This window comes from Stegodyphus dumicola, chromosome 5 (assembly GCF_044657685.1).
Source record: "Stegodyphus dumicola isolate Sdum_Otavi_A_Nest chromosome 5, ASM4465768v1".
Taxonomy (NCBI): domain Eukaryota; kingdom Metazoa; phylum Arthropoda; class Arachnida; order Araneae; family Eresidae; genus Stegodyphus; species Stegodyphus dumicola.
Window position 1 is genome coordinate 35,075,063 of NC_140772.1, and position 19,770 is coordinate 35,094,832.

Here is a 19,770-nt window from a genome sequence, read left to right on the forward strand (position 1 = left end):
TTTTTCGCACAGTGTTGCCACTGCTAGCTTTGAAATCATTGAGTTCGTTAATCAAAAATTCGTTAAAGTTTTACAAAATATGAAATAGATAATAAAATAAATTCCAAATTTGGGTTTCCAGATGCCCATATTCTAGTAGAAGATTACGTTATTCAAAATTCGATGGCTCTAGGTACCGTTGTTTTATCACAATGCGAGATTTATGCAGATTCCTCATTATTTAATTTATTTAAATATAATGGAGGGCTCTAACATTTGGTGACAAAAATTTGAAAAGTGATGCCCCGTTTGTAGTGATTCGATGCGAAATTTAATTAATAATAAGTAGAATAATATGCTTTATTCACATAAATATTCTTATATACCTTAAAGTCACTTTTAATTGCTTACTTTCTTTACCATACTATTTATTTACTAATTTCTTATTTTAATTGTTTAAATTCTTTACTAACATTTCTCCCAATCCTGAATGTTAAATTAAAAAAAAAAAAAAAAAGAATTAATGAATTGCAATTCCCTGTTCATCTCCATGGTGTGCCATTGGTTGGGAGTTTAGAAGGGCGGGTCCGTCTTTTGATTGACAGTCTTGAGAAAACGGTAGGTTGGGGAAGTTAGAGGAAGTCGAAAAACTTATCCAGATTCTGAAAAGACAAGTAATATTGTTCCTTTTCCTAGTAATATGGACATTCCAGATGATTTTATAGGGCTTTTAACAGAAAACCATATGCTTTATAAAGGTAAGTATGCAATTTTGCATTATATACATTTAACTGCGAAAAAAAAATTTGCGATGAAAAAAAGTATTTAGTGTATAGACTTATATATAACAAAATTTTTTGTCTTTTGGAAGTAAAACGTGTGCCTTAAAACAAAAATCATAATTTTTGTTATTTAAAATTACTTATTATAAAAATAAGCACGTTTGAAAAGACATTTGTTACGAAGAATAATAATAAAAAATAGAAAAGAAGGCATTTTAAAAATATAATTTTAATTTAATATATAAACAGAGTTACGAGTAAGTGAGAAAATTATTTATCAATATTTATAATCAATACCAGTGATTTTTTTTAAAATTATGGCTGAGAGAGAATTATTCAGACGATTTTATAAAACACAAATATCGATGAATTTCCATAAGACGGCCAACCTAACTCGAGAATTGATGTTCAATGCTGACGTATGTTTACACTCTAAGAAATTCAAAATTTTTACTTTCAGAATTGATCGATTACTGTTAGGTTATTGGATATGGCAAAGCATATAAGAATTGTTTGTAAAGAGAGGGATGCCTTCTTGGGAAAAATTTTAAGGGTCATCTTACGGAGGGGTCGCCATATGAGACTTCATATTATTAATAATATTAAGAAAAATATATAAATTATTAAGTACAGTGGACCGTACTATAACGATCGCTTGTATTTCTAGGAGATTTATTCTTGTATGGAGGTGTCTTTTAAAGAGTTGATGTCCAATACCGATGTGAATTATGCTCTCAGAAATACGATTACTTTCAGATATGGTCAACTTATGGAGATGGTCGCCATGAGGGGTTGTACTGTACTTTTGCGTCTTTAAATGCTATTTGGGTTAACCACGTATATATTTAATATGAAAGATTAATTAAAGATCTTCTGCCCTTTGTAAAGGTATAAACCTCTCAAAACTGGACAATTTACCAGACCGCGTGACTGATAAATGTAAGGCAATGTAACGTAATTTGACCCCATAAACGAAAAGCTTATAAATACTTCTAAAGTCGAAGTTTTAAAAGTTAATTACAGTAAAATCTCTCAAAACGACCACCGTCCACAGAAGATCCATCTGGAAGTGAGGAGCATCACTGAGAGCATAACATCATCGGGTTTGAACTTTACCGAGTAAGAACAACCACCTCCACTGTGTACAAAAGTCATTTGAAACATGGGTAATCGTCTCAGAGAGAGTTTATTGCAGTTTTATTTTAAACGAATTACATTTTAAGGTGCGTAATAAAAATGGGGAAGGTATTTAGTCTTTATTCTTACATTAAACATTTCAACATGAATTTCTGATATGCGTTTTATTTGGCTTCTTTAATATTATTCGTATACAAATATAGTATAACGTGAATAATACAGAAATAGATGAAATATGAAAATGTTTTCGTTTTAAAATAATGGCGATTATCAGTAGAAAATATAATGAACCCTCTGTAAGACGACAGCTCATTATTCCAGATGATTTTAGTTTCCTGCGCAAGGTAGTTTACTTTTCGTGATGTTCAATACTGATTCTATTTTTATTCTCAGGCATACTATCTTTTTTTTACCTGTCTGAAGGAAGGAAGGCCTTTGTGGAAGACTTTTTAATGAAAATCTGCTGGTGTTCATGTCACACACAGGAAGAGCCCCGAAAAATAAATGTACATCGAGCTTGTTAGCCTCAATTCTAAGTTGGGTAGAATTACCAGTATTCAGCGGTTTTAACCATTCGGCAATAGGTAGGGCAATTGTCTTAGAGAGGTGGTTACTTTGAGACGGTTCACTGTAGTAATATCTGGCCGCCTTCGAAAGTGAGGAATTAGTAAGAGCAAATATCTTCCATGTGTTTAAAACCTTAATAAATGTGTTTTATTTTTTGCGCTTTCTGAAAAATTACTTTTTTTCAGCATCTCCAAGATATTATTGATTTCATTACGTGAATTTCCTTCACTGATAGCGTACCGGTGGCCGAGCGGTAAAGCTGCTGACCACTTGTAGTTCGGTTCGAGATTCGAATCCCGCGAACGGGATGACTGCGTGGACGTTTTCGTGGTTTTTCCCAGTGTAACATGTATACGAGCCAGTTTCCCTTAGAAAGTCTTCCACGAAGACATCCCTCCGCTTAGGCAGGTAGCCTTAATATGCTTTGCCATAATTAAGTAAACCAAATCTTCCCTGGCAAAATATAAGTTTATGGGTCAATGGATCCGTTTATGGGGTTTATGGATCCTTCCTAAGATCGAGCCCCCCACATTTCTAGATCGTGTTTTATCTTCTGTGGAAACGATAATTTTAGAATGGTAACGGTCAATACTAATGTTTATTTGTGTTTATTTGTCAGAAATGCTACTCACTTTTAGAGATGATTCTTTGTGAGAGGCTAAGAGCCCCGAGAAAATGCACTATATTTGTTGCAAATTTCATGCGCAGTAGAAAAAGGGATAACTAGTCTTAAATAATATCCTTTTTTTATTAAATGCGTGAAAAAGTTTCAATTGGCATTTGATGGAATAATATCAAATTCCCCTTCCCATTCTACAGTTTGGCACTGCTAGTTTTAACAGTTTCAAACAAGCTTGTTTTGTGGAGATTATTAGGCTCTAGAAGCCAGAAACATCAAGAATGAACTACGCCTTCGTTGGGATTCAAATTATGGATCTTTCAACTGCTAGTTGGATTTGCTAATTACTTATGCCACGACAGAGTAAACTGGAAATGCTATGCTGTTAAATATGTAGTTTTATATTCTGTATATTGAATTTCTGGGGATTCATTCTTTAACTCGTAGGTTTATAGTAACTGCTTAACTTAAGCCTATTTCAGCTATTAAACTGAAATTCTGAAAAGGGAAATCGAATTGCAATTTTTTAATTATTCATTTCATTTGCTTATTTATTTTTTAATTTGTAAGGTATCGTAAAAGCGACTGTTATTTTTTTCAAATAATCAAGTTTCTGCCCGTCATAATTAATACACTTAAAATGCATTTATAATACATTTAATGCACATCGTTAACGTCTCGCATTAAGTTAATCAAAACATAAAAGGAAAAAAAAAATCACTGAAACCTTGCCGATTAAGATCCCGACTAAAACGCTTCTACACAAATTATGACTTGTTGACAAAACAAAATATTGAAGTTGGATTTGAATGCTCTGTAGGTTTGCTGGCAGATTAACAGAGAAGATGAAGGCTATCTGTTAAGCGAGGGATGTATTCGTGGAGGTCTTTCCATAAGAAAACTGGTTCATATTAGCTTTGCACATGAGAAAACCTCGACATCCCCATACAACCAAAACGTTTGCTGGAAATTGAACCCGGAAAAAAACCACAGCAGTCTTACCCGCTGAACGCTGGTTGTTATCTGCTCATGGAAAGCCTAAAAAACTGCTCTTAAATTCTATAAGGTAGTTCTCCCACCTTCTTAGCGTGCCTTTGTGGTGTATTGGTTCTGCATGCTGGGCCGGTATTCCAGAGGTCCATGGTTCGATTCCCGGAGAAGGCAATTGCTAATTTTTCATCCCTTCGGCTTTTCCAATAAACCTAATGTCTCTACAATTCAAGGATTCTTAAGCAGCTATTTGAACGGTGTTATACTGAGCTAAGACAGGCAAGAATTATCTTTGCTTGGTTGATTACTTATTTTATCGTGTTTGGTATTCAAGAGTAACAGTAGTAAATTAATTATATATATTGTTACGAATTTGGTATTTAAAAAGCTAATGTTAGTTTAATTATAAATTAAATGGTTTTATTTCTCGCGCAGTGCAGCGCGTGACGAATATTAAAAGAAAGCTAAGCCGAAAAATTGAAAATACAAGAGCGCGTGCATTAAATAAATAAATATCTCTTTTTGATTTCGAGAAAGTACTGGAAAATTCTAGCGCGTGATTTTAAAATCTTATAAAAGGAGGAAAACATCTCAGTTTGTAGTAGTTGCTTAGTTTGTTGTTGTTTAGAAAACTGCCGTTGTTGATTATAGCGAATTCGCGGATTAGCGTTCTTTAGCTGTTTTGAATTACGTTCTATAAAAGATAACTACTGTGAGATATTGTGATACTGCATGATAATTTGAGAAAATTTAAGCATTTCTGTTGTGATAATAATAAATTTTTGTTCATTTTTCATCGGACTTGTGCGTTCATTTCATAACGAACCCGTACGCACGCAACAATATGTAAAAGAAGTAAAGAAAGACTAATAAAAAAATCTGAAAGGTTTCAGATTTTAAATTACGTCCAAAGGGGCTTTTTTTAACATTTTGCCTGTTACCTTTATTTATTAAATATCACGTTCTTCGCACTTAAACCATAAAATTTAGTTCAAGAGCAATGTTGCAAAATAATTTTAAAATGAGCCATGTCTTTAGAATTTCCGATACACAGTTCCGCACGCTAGAGACAAAAAGGTTTTTTTTCCCCCCATAGAGTGTTCCCCTTTGCTCGCTTTGAAATCCCTGAGTTTTTTAATCAAAAATTCGTTAAAGTTTTACAAAATATGAAATCGATAGTAAAACAAATTCCAAATTTCAAACTTGGGCTTTCGTATGCCCATATTCGCAGTAGGATTATGTCATTCAGAATTGGATGGCTCTAGGTACCGTTCACTGTGCGAGATACATATATTTATGTAGATTCTTCATTATTTAATTTCTTCAAATATAATACAGCGCGATAGTATTTGGTGGCAACGATCTGAAAAGTGATACGCCGTGTATAGGGTTCCGACGCAAAATCGCGAAAAGAAAATAATAGTCCTTCAGGGGCAAAGCCCCTTTGGACTAATAAATAAATAAAAATAAAAATACAATAGAAAATGTAAATAAATAACAATATATATAAATAAACTGAAAATAAATAAATAAGAATTCAAAATAATAAATAAAAAGAAATAATTAAATAACAAATTTATCATGAACAGGAAATGGATGCAGTATCCTCTTGTTCTAACTTGCGTCTTTGCCTACATACTGCATAAATTCCAATACATAAAGTGTGTACATGATTGAATTTAATTATCTCGGACGTCAATTCCAGAAATTTTTGTCCTTATTTTTCTCGATTCTTAACAGTAGTCAGATATACCATATGTATCGAGTATAACTTCGGAAGAAAATTATGGTGAGTTATAAACAAAATGTTATCGTTTGAAATTTTGCATTCTTACTCGAGGCCGTGCTACCGAAGAAGATACACTCTTTTGCATAAAAATCGAAGCACCATGAAGGAAGTGGTTGTTTTTGATGAAATTGAAAATGTGCAATTAGCTGATACACAGATAATAAAATTATTAAAAAATCAAGGTCATAGTACTTGTTCACGGCTCACAATCACCCATTGAGTGTTCAAATGAGTACGTGGTTGAACTGCCCTTAACAGCAATGCATGCTTGAATTCGACGAGGCAAGGAGTGGTAGAGGTTCCTAATGTCATTCTGCGACACATTCTGCCAGGCATTCATCAGTTGTCGCTCCAGATCTGCGATATTTTGCGGTGCCCGAATCTGGCGGCCTTTCATATCTCAGACATGTTCGATTGGTGAAAGATCTGGTGACTTTGCTGTCCAAGGAAGAGTATCAACCTCACGGAGACAGTTCAGATATATGCGAGGCCCACCACCGGCCGAGCGATAAAGTCGCTGAACACTGGTAGCTCGGTCCGAGGCTCGAATTCCGCGAACGGGCTGGCTGCATGGGCGGTTTCGTGGTTTTCCCCATGTGTAACAGGTATACGAGCCCATTTCCCTTAAAAAGTCCTCCACGAAGGCATCCCTCCCCTTAGACATATAGCCCTAGTGTGCTTTGCCATAATTAAATAAACCAAACCAAACCAGAGATATGCGAAAGGTATGTGGCCTGGCATTATCTTGTTGGAAAATGGCCCCAGGATGACGTGCCATGCAGGCTAATGCAACCGGCCGCAGGATGGTATCAATATATCGTTGAGCTGTTAAAGATGTACGGAGAATGATTAAAGATAACCTGCTGTCATTAGAAATAGAGCCCTACAACATCACACCAAGGGTTATTGGTTGTATGCCTTTGTAAAACAAAAGCTGATTGGGACCGCTGGCTCCATCCTCTCCAGACACGAACACGAACACGGTAGTCATCTGTTTCAAGAATGAAGCGGGATTCATCGCTGTGCAGTATAGGATGCCAGTCTGATGGCAGCCATTATGATCGGCTGCGACACCATTCCAGACGACTCCATCGATGTTGTGGGGTCAAAGGCAAACGTCTTAAAGGTCTCTGTGAGCATAACCCCGCCTCAGAACAAGCGCCGTGAGATGGTGGACGGTACTACGGGGCCTGGCGTTGAATAGTCGACAATGATACGTTGGGGTGGTCCGAGCCTGTCGAATAATCATCCTATCTTGCCTCGCATTTTTGCTCCTTGGCCTTCCAGAGCCTTCATTTCGTCCGCAATTTCCTTATAGCAACCATTGCTGCCAACATCTTTGCACAACAGTGTCTGTACGCTGCAGGTGGCGGCCAATTGCTCGGTATGACCACCCAGCTTCACGCAACCCTTCAATGCAACCACGTTCGAAGTCGTTTAGTTGTATGTAAGGTCTTCGATATCGTCGTAATAGTGTCTTTATTTGCTTCTTTACGGAATTACAATGGCAGCAACAAAAGAAGATAAATTGTTCGCCTCTGTTACTGGTTTTATACTTTGAGAATTGCGCACTAGAAATGTGTGCTGTAATCGCAATTCCTATTCATTCGCCTTGAAACTTTGATCATTTGCATGTTCGATCAAGATGCTTTTGTATACAAAATTTCATTACGATCACAAAAGTCCTTCTTGGTGCTTCGATTTGTTTGCAAAAGAGTGTACATATCATACAGATCTTATAGTGTGTACAATGATGACAATTTTTACAGTAATGCACGTTGCATAGTACAGAGAGAATTATTACATTTTTTGAGTATGTATATTTACAAATTTGAACGTAAAATTTTTGTTAATATAAAAATTAAGTAATAAGTACAGACATTAAAAACATTTTTTGAAGAACTGAGACTTAACTAGTTTAGAATATAAATTAATACGACAATGTAAAAGCATAACTTAACTACATATGAAATACAGAACTAAAATACAATATTGACTATTATTAGGAAAGCATATACATGCTTAAATTAACATACCCCTATCCGAAAGACGAATTGTTTTGGTATCAGAAAATAGGCAAAATAAAATACTTAAATGAAATTAAACATATTCAGTTGAGAATAATAAAAATGGTAAGTGATATTAGTATATTAATATAAGACAGGAGAGAGACTGTTAGTGTTTTTTGAAAAAGAAGCTTTATGTAGTTTAATATTGTTAATAGAAGAATAGAGAGATATTGTTGTAGTCTTTGAGTTTTGAAGTGTGATATACAGGGGTTGGACAAAAATATGGAAACACCTTTAAAAAAACATGTTTCTTTGCTTAATATGGTGTAGGAAACCCGTTGGCATCCAAAACAGTTTGCAGTCTTCTCGGAATGAATAAATACAGTTCCTGTATGTTTGCCAAGGGAATATTATACCATTCTTCCTGCAAAACGGTGGCAAGTTCAGATAACGATGTTGGCGGTGGATAACGAGAACGCACTTTCCGTTCCAATGTAGACCCCAAAGGTTCGATAATATTCAGGACTGTGGTGGCCAGGGGAGATGGGACAACTCATCCTCGTGCTCAGAAAACCAGTTCTGGACAATGTGAGCTGTGTGAACAGCGGCTTTGTCGTCTTGGAAGACACCATCACCATCGGAGAACAAAGTTTGTACCATGGGATGAACTTGATCGGCCAAAATGTTCACATAAATCTTGGCAGTCATGTGCCCTGACACAGTTATCATGGGGCTGGCAGAGAACCACGATATGGCTGCCCAAACCATAACAGAACCCCCGCCATGTTTCACTCTTGGCAACAAGCAGTCTGTATTATAGGCTTGAGATGCCGTTCTCCAGATGTAAACTCGGCCAGAAGTAGGAAACAATGTGAAAGAAGACTCGTCAGACCATATTACTCGCTTCCACTGCTCTATAGTCCAGGCTTTATGACTTAAACACCACCTTTTCCTGTTACGGGCATTAGCATCACTGATGAGTGGCTTCTCAATTGCAGCACGGCCAGCAATTCCCTGTTTATGAAGCTCCCTTCTAATTGTTTTGGTACTCACAGGGTTCGGTAACACAACCTTCATTTCAGCAGTAACTTTTGCAGCTGTGGTCTTCTTATTTTTCGTCACAATTGCATTTAATGATCGTCTGTCACGATCACTCAGGACACACATTCGTCCGCGCTGTGATTTAGCAGATGATGTTGTCCGCTTTTCAAATATGCGGAATAAATCTTCGATACAGTACCTCTTGAAACACTAAACACCTCGGCTACCTTGCTTACGGAAGCACCTACCATACGTGCTCCAACAATTTGCCCACGTTCGAAGTCTGTTAACTCTGACATAATGCAATGACAACCTCACATAACAGTACTCCGACAACAACTGAACTGTTTAGCACATTTACGAAGTTGTATAGGTGGCGTCAGTAGTCAAAAACGTCAGCGCCACCTACATATTTCATTAAAATCAATCTTTCTTTTCAAACATGCATTTCACAAGGTGTTTCCATATTTTTGTCCATCCACTGTAGTTAATACTATTAATAGAAGAAAGAGGGGTAATCTAAGTTGTGAAAAGAGAGAAGAGTAATGGTATGTATTAGGAGAAAGAAGTAAGAAGATAGTGTTTAGAGAATAGAGAGAAATTTAACAATGGTGATTAATTATGATCCAGAGTTATAACAGACAATTTTGAAAACTATATTACAGCATTATGATAAAGTTATTGATAAATCAAGTGAAAATATAAATAAAATTAATATTGCACAGTATCCAGTGAGTCACTTGACTAATATAATATTGTAAAACTTAGCAACAAATGATAAACACTGATGATGTAAAGACATATGTGAATATGACAGATAAATTGTAAGAGAACCAATTAACAAGTGATATACTATTAGACAAGTAATGTAATATAAGACAAGTAATATACGAAATAATATATTATTTAAATAAAAATAAAAATGTCCTGGATAAATGATACTGACTAATGAAAGTGGTAGATTAAAAATTTAAAACGTCTATCTATAAAGTTCATCTAATATTTAAAATGTCTGTTAATTAGATATTTAGTAGGAGTAAAAACTGTACAGACATGTATTTAGATTTTGTAAACTACTTGTGAGAATAATACGTAAATACATAAATGAAAACATGTACGAATAATTTATAGATAAATGTATAGATCATTCATAAGAAGTCTATAATTTCACAGTCTTTGAAATAAAGTCCTTGAATATATGTTTTAAAATTTCATAGTCTTTGAAATAAAGTCCTTGAATATATGTTTTAAAATTTCATAGTCTTTGAAATAAAGTCCTTGAATATATGTTTTAAAATTTCATAGTCTTTGAAATAAAGTCCTTGAATATATGTTTTAAAATTTCATAGTCTTTGAAATAAAGTCCTTGAATATATGTTTTAAAATTTCATAGTCTTTGGAAAATTCTAAGTGTAGTCTGGAAATGAATAAAGATTTGAGGGTTGAAGATTGTTTGGAGAATAAAAATATTGTTATTTGAAGATTATTCTTTTAATAGGCTGCTCTTGATTTGATGTAATCAATCTTAAGTTAGTATGAAGGACATCTTACATCATTTGCACTGTGGTGTATATCGAAATTCGTGTGACAGTGAATGTTGTTGACTTGGCAGTTAATGCAAGAAGGGTAAAGTTCTTGGCACTAGGAGTGATGATGACGATCTCCGCAGAACATACATTGTGTCCAGTTGTTGCAGAAATTGTAATTATGTGTGAAGTCCTGACAATAAGAATAAACAGCGTTTGATTCCAAAATGTTCAGTTATACGAATGAATTTTCATTCTATTGCTATTGTTCTTAGTATTGTAGGCTATTGAAGGCAGAAGATAAGCATTCGATAATTCATTTGGAGGTGGAATCTATATGTTCTGAAAGTTTGCGGGTTGAAGTGAAGGAATGACTTGGTAGGTTGGTATTCGATGGAAATAGATTGATGACTGCGAAGTAACCATTAGACAAAGCCTGCTCAGTAGATTGATTACTATTATTATTATAAGGGCACAGCCCCGATCCTCGATCCTCCTAGCCGGCACAAGACGGCCGTATGATAAAAAACGTAGATTGATTATTATTATTATTATTATAAGGGCACAGCCCCTATCCTCCAAGCCGGCACAAGCCGGTCGTATGATAAAAAAATGGGACTGGACAGGGGAAAAAATATATGTATATATATAAGGGAAAAAAAACATAGGAAGTCTAAAATCTGAGTCTCAGTGCCGAATTTCAACTCTATCTTTGTTCGTATTTATAATCTCCATTATTGTCTCTGCAAAATCTTTCAAATTTGAATAGTTCCTTTTAAAATCTTCCTTAAAATTCTTTTTATATGTCTCTCTTGCACACCGGGTAAGCGTACAGTCATGGACGAAAGTGCCTGGCTTCCCCAAACTTATCACAAATTAAGCATTTATCATCATTCCGTAGATGGAACCGATTAAAATAAGCCGGGAGACGTCCATGATTAGTCAGTACCTGATTTATATCAACATTATTTATAATATTCATCTTCTTGTTTAACTTTATATTTTTCGTTAACTCTTTTTTTCTTATTAGACGACTCCCATCAAAAATTCCCTTCTGTATAAATCCAGTTTTCCATTTCAGCAATGGTCTTTTTTCTTGCATCTTAGATATCAAAATTATCGGTCCCATCCCCAAGGGCCACCCTTTTAGCAAGGGTGTCCGCTCTTTCATTTCCGACAATTCCACTGTGTGCTTTCACCCAGTGTAATTTAACAATATGTTTTCTTTCAGCCTTTTTAAACAAGGCTTTTTAAATAAGGCTTTTTAAACAAGGCTTTTATTTCATTAATTAGTCGATTTTTATGATCTGGTTGGGCGAGTGCCTGAAGCGCAGATAGGGCATCAGTATAAATATTTATAAAACATCGAACTGTTAATTTTTTATTAATCCAATTCAAAGCCTCTGTCAATGCGTATAGTTCTGCTCGATAAACTGAATTCATTGGTTTAAGTTTTATTCTGGCATTGTCAATTTCCCCTCCATGAATATAAATTTCCACAGCGCTACCCACTCCCCGATCAATTTCAGAACCATCAGTATAAACGTCTATTTCGCCACCAGAAAGAAACTCAAGGTCATAAAATAATCCAAATCATGTCATTGAGTGAATAATATACTCATTCTCTTGTTGAAAGGCCTTACTTGTGAGTACTATTTGTCCAATATCAGTATCTATAATAATTCTATTAGCTAACAGAAACTTTCTGTAGTATAATTTGTATGGAATCGAGAGGGGTGAAACACCCGCAAGGACGCAGGCAACTTCATTTGAAACGGTCCTGAAGGTTCTTGTAATGGCAAGCATCCAGCCTCTCTGCAGGGTGTTCAATTTCATTCTAATCCTAAGTACCTCCTCTGCCCGGCAGCCCCAAGCTCCGACTCCATAAAATACACTTATGTCCATAAATTAAGGATAATTCGGAGTCACGCGGAAATTGAACTCTAAAATAAATATATCACCTGTAAAATCACTACACACATCTTCAAGAATCATATGCAAATTTCAGGAAGTAACCAGATGACACCGATGGTACGTCACAATGACGAGAGTGTAAGAGAGTGATATATAAGGAATAGAGGCAAAGAAGTAAAATTGTTCGCAGGCGCTTTATAAGCATTTCAGTGCAATAACCGAATAGTTATGACACAAAGGACGCATTTGGATGATTTTTTACGTGGTAGAATTATCGGCCGTCTGGAATGTGGGCATACCCAACTGGAAGTATCAGACGAACTTGGAATTGCCCAGAGTGTCATCTGCAGGCTTTGGCAACGATTACAAGATGATGGTAATGTGAGTAGACGTTACAGCACAGGTCGCCCCAGAGTTACAACGCCGAATGAAGGACCAGTATTTGGCAGTTACTGCCAAAAGAAACCGGCGGAGAACAGCCTCAAACCTGTCTCGTCAGCTCTCTTCAGCCACTGGTACGACAATTTCAAGGCAGACCGTTTACAGTAGCTTAGAGCAGATTGGTCTATATGCTCGTAGACCTGTCAGATGCGTTCCACTTACTGCAACTCACTGTCGCCTGCGGTTAGCCTGTAGTAGAGAGCATGCATTGTGGACACCGCAACAGTGGGCTTGTGTGATGTTTTTCGACGAGTCCAGGTTTAGCTTGCAGTCTGATTCTCGCCGGACTTCAACGTTAAGGTGGTGCAGGAGTGCTCGTTTGGGGTGGAATTATTCTGGGTTCCTGAATACTGACCTGCATGTTCAAATTGGAACCATGACAAGCCAAATCTATCGGGACGTCATTCTGGAACAACATGTACGTTTGTTTCGGGGCGCCATGGGCACACAATTTGTGTTTATAGATGACAACGCCCGACCTCACCGTGCAAACATGGTAAGCGAATGCCTTCAGTCGGAGGATATCACCCGTATGGACTGGCCAGCATTCTCACCGGACTTGAATCCAGTAGAACACGTGTGGGACATGCTTGGCCTACGGGTTCCAGTCCCTCCACTTCCTCCTACATGTCTACCGGAACTTCGGAGAGCATTGCTTTTTGAGTGGTGTAATATCCCCCAAGATCAGATCGATAATTTGATACTAAGCATGCCTAGGCGTTGTACGGACTGTATTGCATCGTCTGGGAGACGTACAATGTATTAACAATCATACCAACCATGTAATATTGGATTTTTGTAAATAGGTTTTTTTTTTGTAATTAGCTCCAGGGAGAAAAAATCGCAAATTTTTTTAATAATATCAAACATATTGCATCTTTTTTTGCTCTTTACCTTTTGTTTAATAAATAAGCTTTACAAATAAGTCAAATTTGTTTTGCTTCTAACTCTTCCTTTGCCTGATTTTGCATTATCCTTAATTTATGGACATGAGTGTATTTTAGGGATGATCACATTTCTAAAAATCTCTCTCAGGGTGGAACTCTTTCTATTCAAAGTATCAGCATTAAAATTATACTTATAACATTTTAAAATGTTATCTGGGATTCTATGTATATGCTTAAAATATTCCGCAAAACTCAATTTGCTGTCAATAATAATTCCAATAATAATTGCTGTCAATAATATTGATGATATCTTTCTCTGTATATTTTGAAAGAACGTGATGAAGATTACACCGCAATAGTCTGGGTACTGAGATCCTGAGCAGTATTTCTTTGACGGAGAGGTTTAATACTTTCTGTTTCTTTCAGCAGATACACATCATTATTATTGTGACAGGATACGGCGATGCCACTACTTCTAAGTACAGTTATCTTAACAAGATTTATGTTTAGGTTAGTTAATGGTAGATTCTGATCAAAATCTTCAAAGAGTTTTGAGGTTGTATTGTTACCTTTAGAAAAAAATTAGCAAAGTCGGTAGTTTTTTAGTCCAAAGGGATTTGAATCCCGAAGGACTATTAGTTTCGTTTTGGCATTTTGCGTCGGACTCATAAATGTCGGTTCACTTTTCAAACTGTTGCCACAAAATGTTAGAGTCCTGCATTATATTTGAAGAAATTAAATAATGAAAAATCTGCATAAATGTATGTATATTTCTCGTATTGTGATAAAACAACGGTACATTGAGTCATCGAATTTTGAATAACGTAATCCTCCAACGAATATGAGCACGTGGAAGACCAAATTTGAAATTTGAAATTTGTTTTATGATCGATTTCCTATTTTTTAAAACTTTGACGAATTTTTGATTAACAAACTCAAGGATTTCAAAGCGAGCAATGGCAACGTTGTGCAGAAAAAACATTTTTATCTCCAGCGCGTGAGTCTCTGTATCGGAAATTCTAAAGATATGCTCGTTTTAAAACTATTTTGCGATATTGCTGTTGCACTGGATCTTATGGTTTAAGTGCGAGGAACATGATATTTAATAAAGAAAGGTAACACACAAAATGTTAAAAAACGCCCCTTTGGACGTAATTTAAAATCTGAAACATTTCAGATTTTTTTTTTTATTGGAGAGGATATTGTCATTTTTGTGACAGTTATCTCGTGCTATATTATGAGAAGCAAGAGAATGCTAAAGTGAACTGGATCATGACTAACGGGAAATTCTGATTGAGATTGTGAAACTTGAATTTTGCATTCAGGTGATATTTGGAAGGATTTAGCATAAGATTTTTAAGTTTGTTAAGAGAAAATCTGTTAGGAGAAACTTGTACAGATTTATCGACTTACTGCTTATTTTCTAGGTTGATCACCACGGCATTTTTTAGGTTATCGAAGATATTTTTGAGGATTTCTTGTAGTTTTAATGGAATGATGGTTTTTCTTTCCTTTCTTGGTTTTTAATAGTTTTATACCTTTATTGTAGTAATTTTCGATTTGATTAGCACTTTCCATCATATTGAAGACGAGGTCTTGTGATTCCTCAATAATAGACTCCGAATTTAGATCAAAGTCAGAATTAATTTCTGAAAGAGCATCTATCTAACTCATTTTGAGTATTGGGTAGATAATAAATGGTCAGAATATGTATGACAAAGTAATTAATGCAAAGCTGTGATAGATATGAGCAGTAATAGATCCTTATCAGATATTTTCTTATTTATAAAGACTAACGTATTATATTATGTTACAATGGACATCATATGACCGAACAACTAAATTACAGGTAAAATACTAGTATGTATGGTAAAAGTTGTAGAATGAGTAACATAAGTAGTATAGTACAATAAAAAAGAAAACAATAACAACAGGTGATGGTGATATTAACAAGAGAAGGTAAACACTAGTGGTACAATACATTGTACTAATTACTGAAATAAATAGCAATTAGATTCATATTATATACAATATGCGATTATATAAAGTTTATACAATGTACCTTTATGTTAAAATATTTTTACAATAAAAGGATTAGAAGAAAAGGTAACAAAAGGCATACACTATAATACACTCATGATCGATGATACTGACACCTCACCCAAAAAATACATTCGTTGTCATAACACTCGTACATGTAACGACAACTGTACTTGTAAGACCACTAGAATTGCAATTGTTCAAGACTTTTAGGGACTTGAATCGAGATTCAAAAAAGTACCAAATGCCAAAACGAATAGTTGGTACATGCATGGTAGTGCAACTTAACGTTCCAAAAATTTTGGACACTCTATAAGGACGTTTCTGACGTCGATTAACGTATTACGTGATTTTCCAATCTAGTACTCAAAAATAAGCAAGCTATTATTAGTATTAATGCGCTTTTATAATAAATATCTTAGAGTTTTTCTTTTCAATAACAGTCCAAATGTTTTCCTGCAGGGGAACTAGTACTGCGATGCTCAGGTTGCCAGAATCCGATTTTTGATAGAGTCATGCTAAAACTTCGAGACCAACTGTGGCATTCAGGTTGTTTACGGTGCTCGGTCTGCTCTGTACTTTTGTCGGAGAGATGTTATCACAGAGATTCTGCAAACTTCTGCAAGGAACACTTCTTCAGGTACGTATGGCTCTCTTGAGAAGAGCATAATCTCCAGTTGTTGGAACCAGCCAAATCTAATAAACCTCTGAATTCTTGTTTAAAATTCTCCATGAAGGCATCCCATTCCCTTACGCAAACAGCCCTCTTTTGTTTTGCAGAATTCAAAATAATCCGACCTAGCCATTTCTTTTAAAATTCACTATAACAAGTTACTTATATTATGAGTTATTTTTTAAGGCTTGCAATAAAGTTTACCTACTGTTTTAACTTTTCTTTGTTTCACGCTACGTAATTCACTCAAACCAGAAGGTTATGCAAATTAATTAGCATATGAAAGTGAGTTTAAAAAGGTAGACAGTTTAATTTAATTTAATACCTAATGGAGTGAAAGATCGCCATCATTGACTCGAACACTTAAATAAGCAAGTTCTGTTCAAATTCTGTTCTCCGATTTTGCATTCTTTAGGTCTTTTGTAAAATATAGGATATTCTTTATAAAAGTTATTGAATCTTTGCCTTGCAAATATATATATCTTGGGGAAATGATTACGTTATCTTTGGACATTGGATAAGACAAAATAGTCATGAAATTATCTTGCTTTTTCAATTTTTTCAGAAGGACAAAATTTTCATATATTGTTTGACCAAACGATCTGAGCTCTGTTTTTGAATAAAACATTCATCCTCAAGGGCAGCTGTAAACATGAAGCATTTTGCATTAAAGATAAGGTGAACATAATTCAAAAAATACAAAATAGATGCAGCTAAAGCGATATCTGCCGGGAATACAATTTATTTAAATCTGCAGCTGATGATAGCGTATGGAAAAATAAAGACTTGGTTATTTCTTCTCATGGTAAAAAATTGGATTCAAGAAAAAATTTGAGAAAAGCAAACATAAGGATGTTAAAGCAGAACTGCTAAAACCTTTTACCATTTAAAGAAGCCGCAGTCTGCCAATATCTGAATAAATGCTTCAGACAAAGGACAATAAATTTACCAAACACTTTGAAAAAATTGATTTTTATGTTCAAATATCTACTTAGATATGTTTAAGAAACGAAACAATATTTTATAAAGGAAAATTGTCGGAGAATTAGGTAAAATTAGATGTCGAAGAATGAAAAAAAAAAAAAAAAAAAAAAAAAAAAATATGGGATGATATTTCTCGTCAGTATCCGAAAAAGACGCTTCGAGCCGATGAAGCTTGGTTGCTTTACAACAGGGATGTCAAACTCATAGGTACACTTGGGCTAAACAAACAAGGTTTAACTTCAGGCGGGCCGCAAAAAAAAAAAAAAAAAAAAAAAAAAAAAAAAAAAAACTAGAACTTTAGGCGGGCCGCAAAAAATACAATTTTTCGTTTAATTTTACTACCACTTGGTTTTGATATAGACATACTAAATACAAAGGGCTGCAATAAACACGGTTAACGTTAAAAAGTTAACAAAAATTTATTCTTTCCACAAGAGATAAATCAAAATGCTGAAATATTTCTTCAAAAATATTCTAACAATATCACAAAATGTCAAACGTTTAGCAAAAATCAATTCAAAACAGAGAAACTAATTCTATCTCACAGCGAAATCGCTACAAATCAATCACAGCATTAAGTAAACAAACAGTTCGCTAGAACTACAGCTACTACTGAGATGAGTTGTTTGTTCTCGGCTTTTATAAGCTTTATAATTAATTTCTCGAATATACTGGAAACATCTATAAATATCTGGATTTTTGTGGATGGCAACAGCAATTACGAGATATTTATTTATTAGGTATTAAATGCACGCGCTGTTCTATTTTTAACCTTCCAACGCAGCTGTCTTTTCAAAAATCGTCTGCGTTGCTAAGGCAACATGAAGCAAATCTAATTACAATTCTAAATAAAAAGAACTAACTAAATAAATAACTATGAAATCCGTAATAATATGAATTAAGTAATAATTAATAATAAAGCAAAGTGTATGCACCAATATATCGTACAAAACTATGACTGGAAAACAGAGACCAAGAGTTCGGCCACATTCGGCTATCGGGGAATGCGTACAAGTTCTGAGTGCACGTGTCCCCCAAAAGCCGAAGGTAGCTGAACACAAGCTACTCACACGCATTTGTAATTTAAGTAGTGTGTGTGTCAGCTCGCTGTGAGTAATCTAACAACACTGAATAAATTATCGTTAATTACTTAGCAATAAACATTTCATTTTTTTCTTCGTCGATATGTTATTTTATTATTATATATTATTATTTGCCGATATATTGGCCAGGCCGCAAAAATATTTGTTGTGGGCCGCATGCGGCCCGCGGGCCGCGAGTTTAACATCCTTGCTCTACAAGATAATGTCAAACCAAATATTAAATTTTAAAGACCAAAGACGCACTAACGGAAACTTTTTAAAAGCATGAATTATAGTTCTTTCTTTTGTTTAACAGTATGAATGGCATTGAGCTTCAAAGGCTTTTGGTGACTGGAAAATCTCAAAAGTCAAGAGCACTTCAAAAGTGGAAAAGCTCATCTTTAAAGCTAATCTTATGGCATCTTCCTTTAAAGCTATTCTTAAGGCATGGATGTTCTCAAAACTGTTTGAAGAAAAGTTTTTTGAGATGAAAAAACTTCGGCCAAAAAGCGAAAGATTCTACTGCTGGTTACTGTACTTGATTTAACAAAGATGCCCAAAAATTCAAAATGGATTAAAATTGTTTTCTTAACCCCGAACACAATTTCCATGCTGCAACCTATGGATCAAGATGTGATCAGGAGCTTGAAGTATCATTACAGGAAATAGCTTCTTTCAAGCATTTTGCAAAAGTACTACAAACACACCTATTATAACGTTTCACTCCAAACTGGAAGAGAAACATGCTATTATAAAATTTTAAATTAGGGAAAACAACAACTATATTTTAGCTTATATTTTGAGCAAAACTCTTTTGATTTCAACAGATCAGACACAGATCCCTTATCATAGCGAGCAAAAACAAACTTCTAAATGGAAGAACAATTCGTTCGCTTCTCCTATTTTTTAATAATTTGTTAATTAATTAATAATAGACAGATTTCATATGAAAGAATAATATCTTACGTTTTTCCGGTTGGCGACTTAACAGGAAACAAAGTAAATTCGTGTTTCGAGGCTAATATCCCTTTTGGCATAGTAAAAATTAAAAAAAAATCTGATGTGTACACCGCATGACTTCCTTGTATTGGATTGAATTAAATCTACTTCGCCGACAGCGCATAAACCACAATAGAATAAATGCACTCTTTAAAACTTACTATGTTTGTTTATCATAGCGACACTCTGGCCCTAGGTTCACTTAACAGCATTACATTTCATTCATTTTTTAATTCACAATGCACCAAATTTATATCATCTTAAGAATAATCTAATCGTTGCCATATGATCTATTAATCCACTTATGTTAT

At 34.9% G+C, this 19,770-nt stretch overlaps 1 protein-coding gene across 1 annotated transcript in view; it reads left to right on the forward strand.

Moving 5' to 3' along the window:
* The first annotated feature begins 679 nt into the window (after positions 1-679).
* The window catches only part of LOC118194298 (LIM/homeobox protein Lhx4-like), a 34,227-nt gene continuing 15,136 nt past the window's right edge, over positions 680-19,770 (forward strand). Inside the window, exons 1-2 of the mRNA XM_085817798.1 lie at positions 680-737; positions 16,184-16,361. Coding sequence (XP_085673924.1) covers positions 680-737; positions 16,184-16,361 — 236 coding nt within the window. The remainder of the gene's footprint in view (positions 738-16,183; positions 16,362-19,770) is intronic.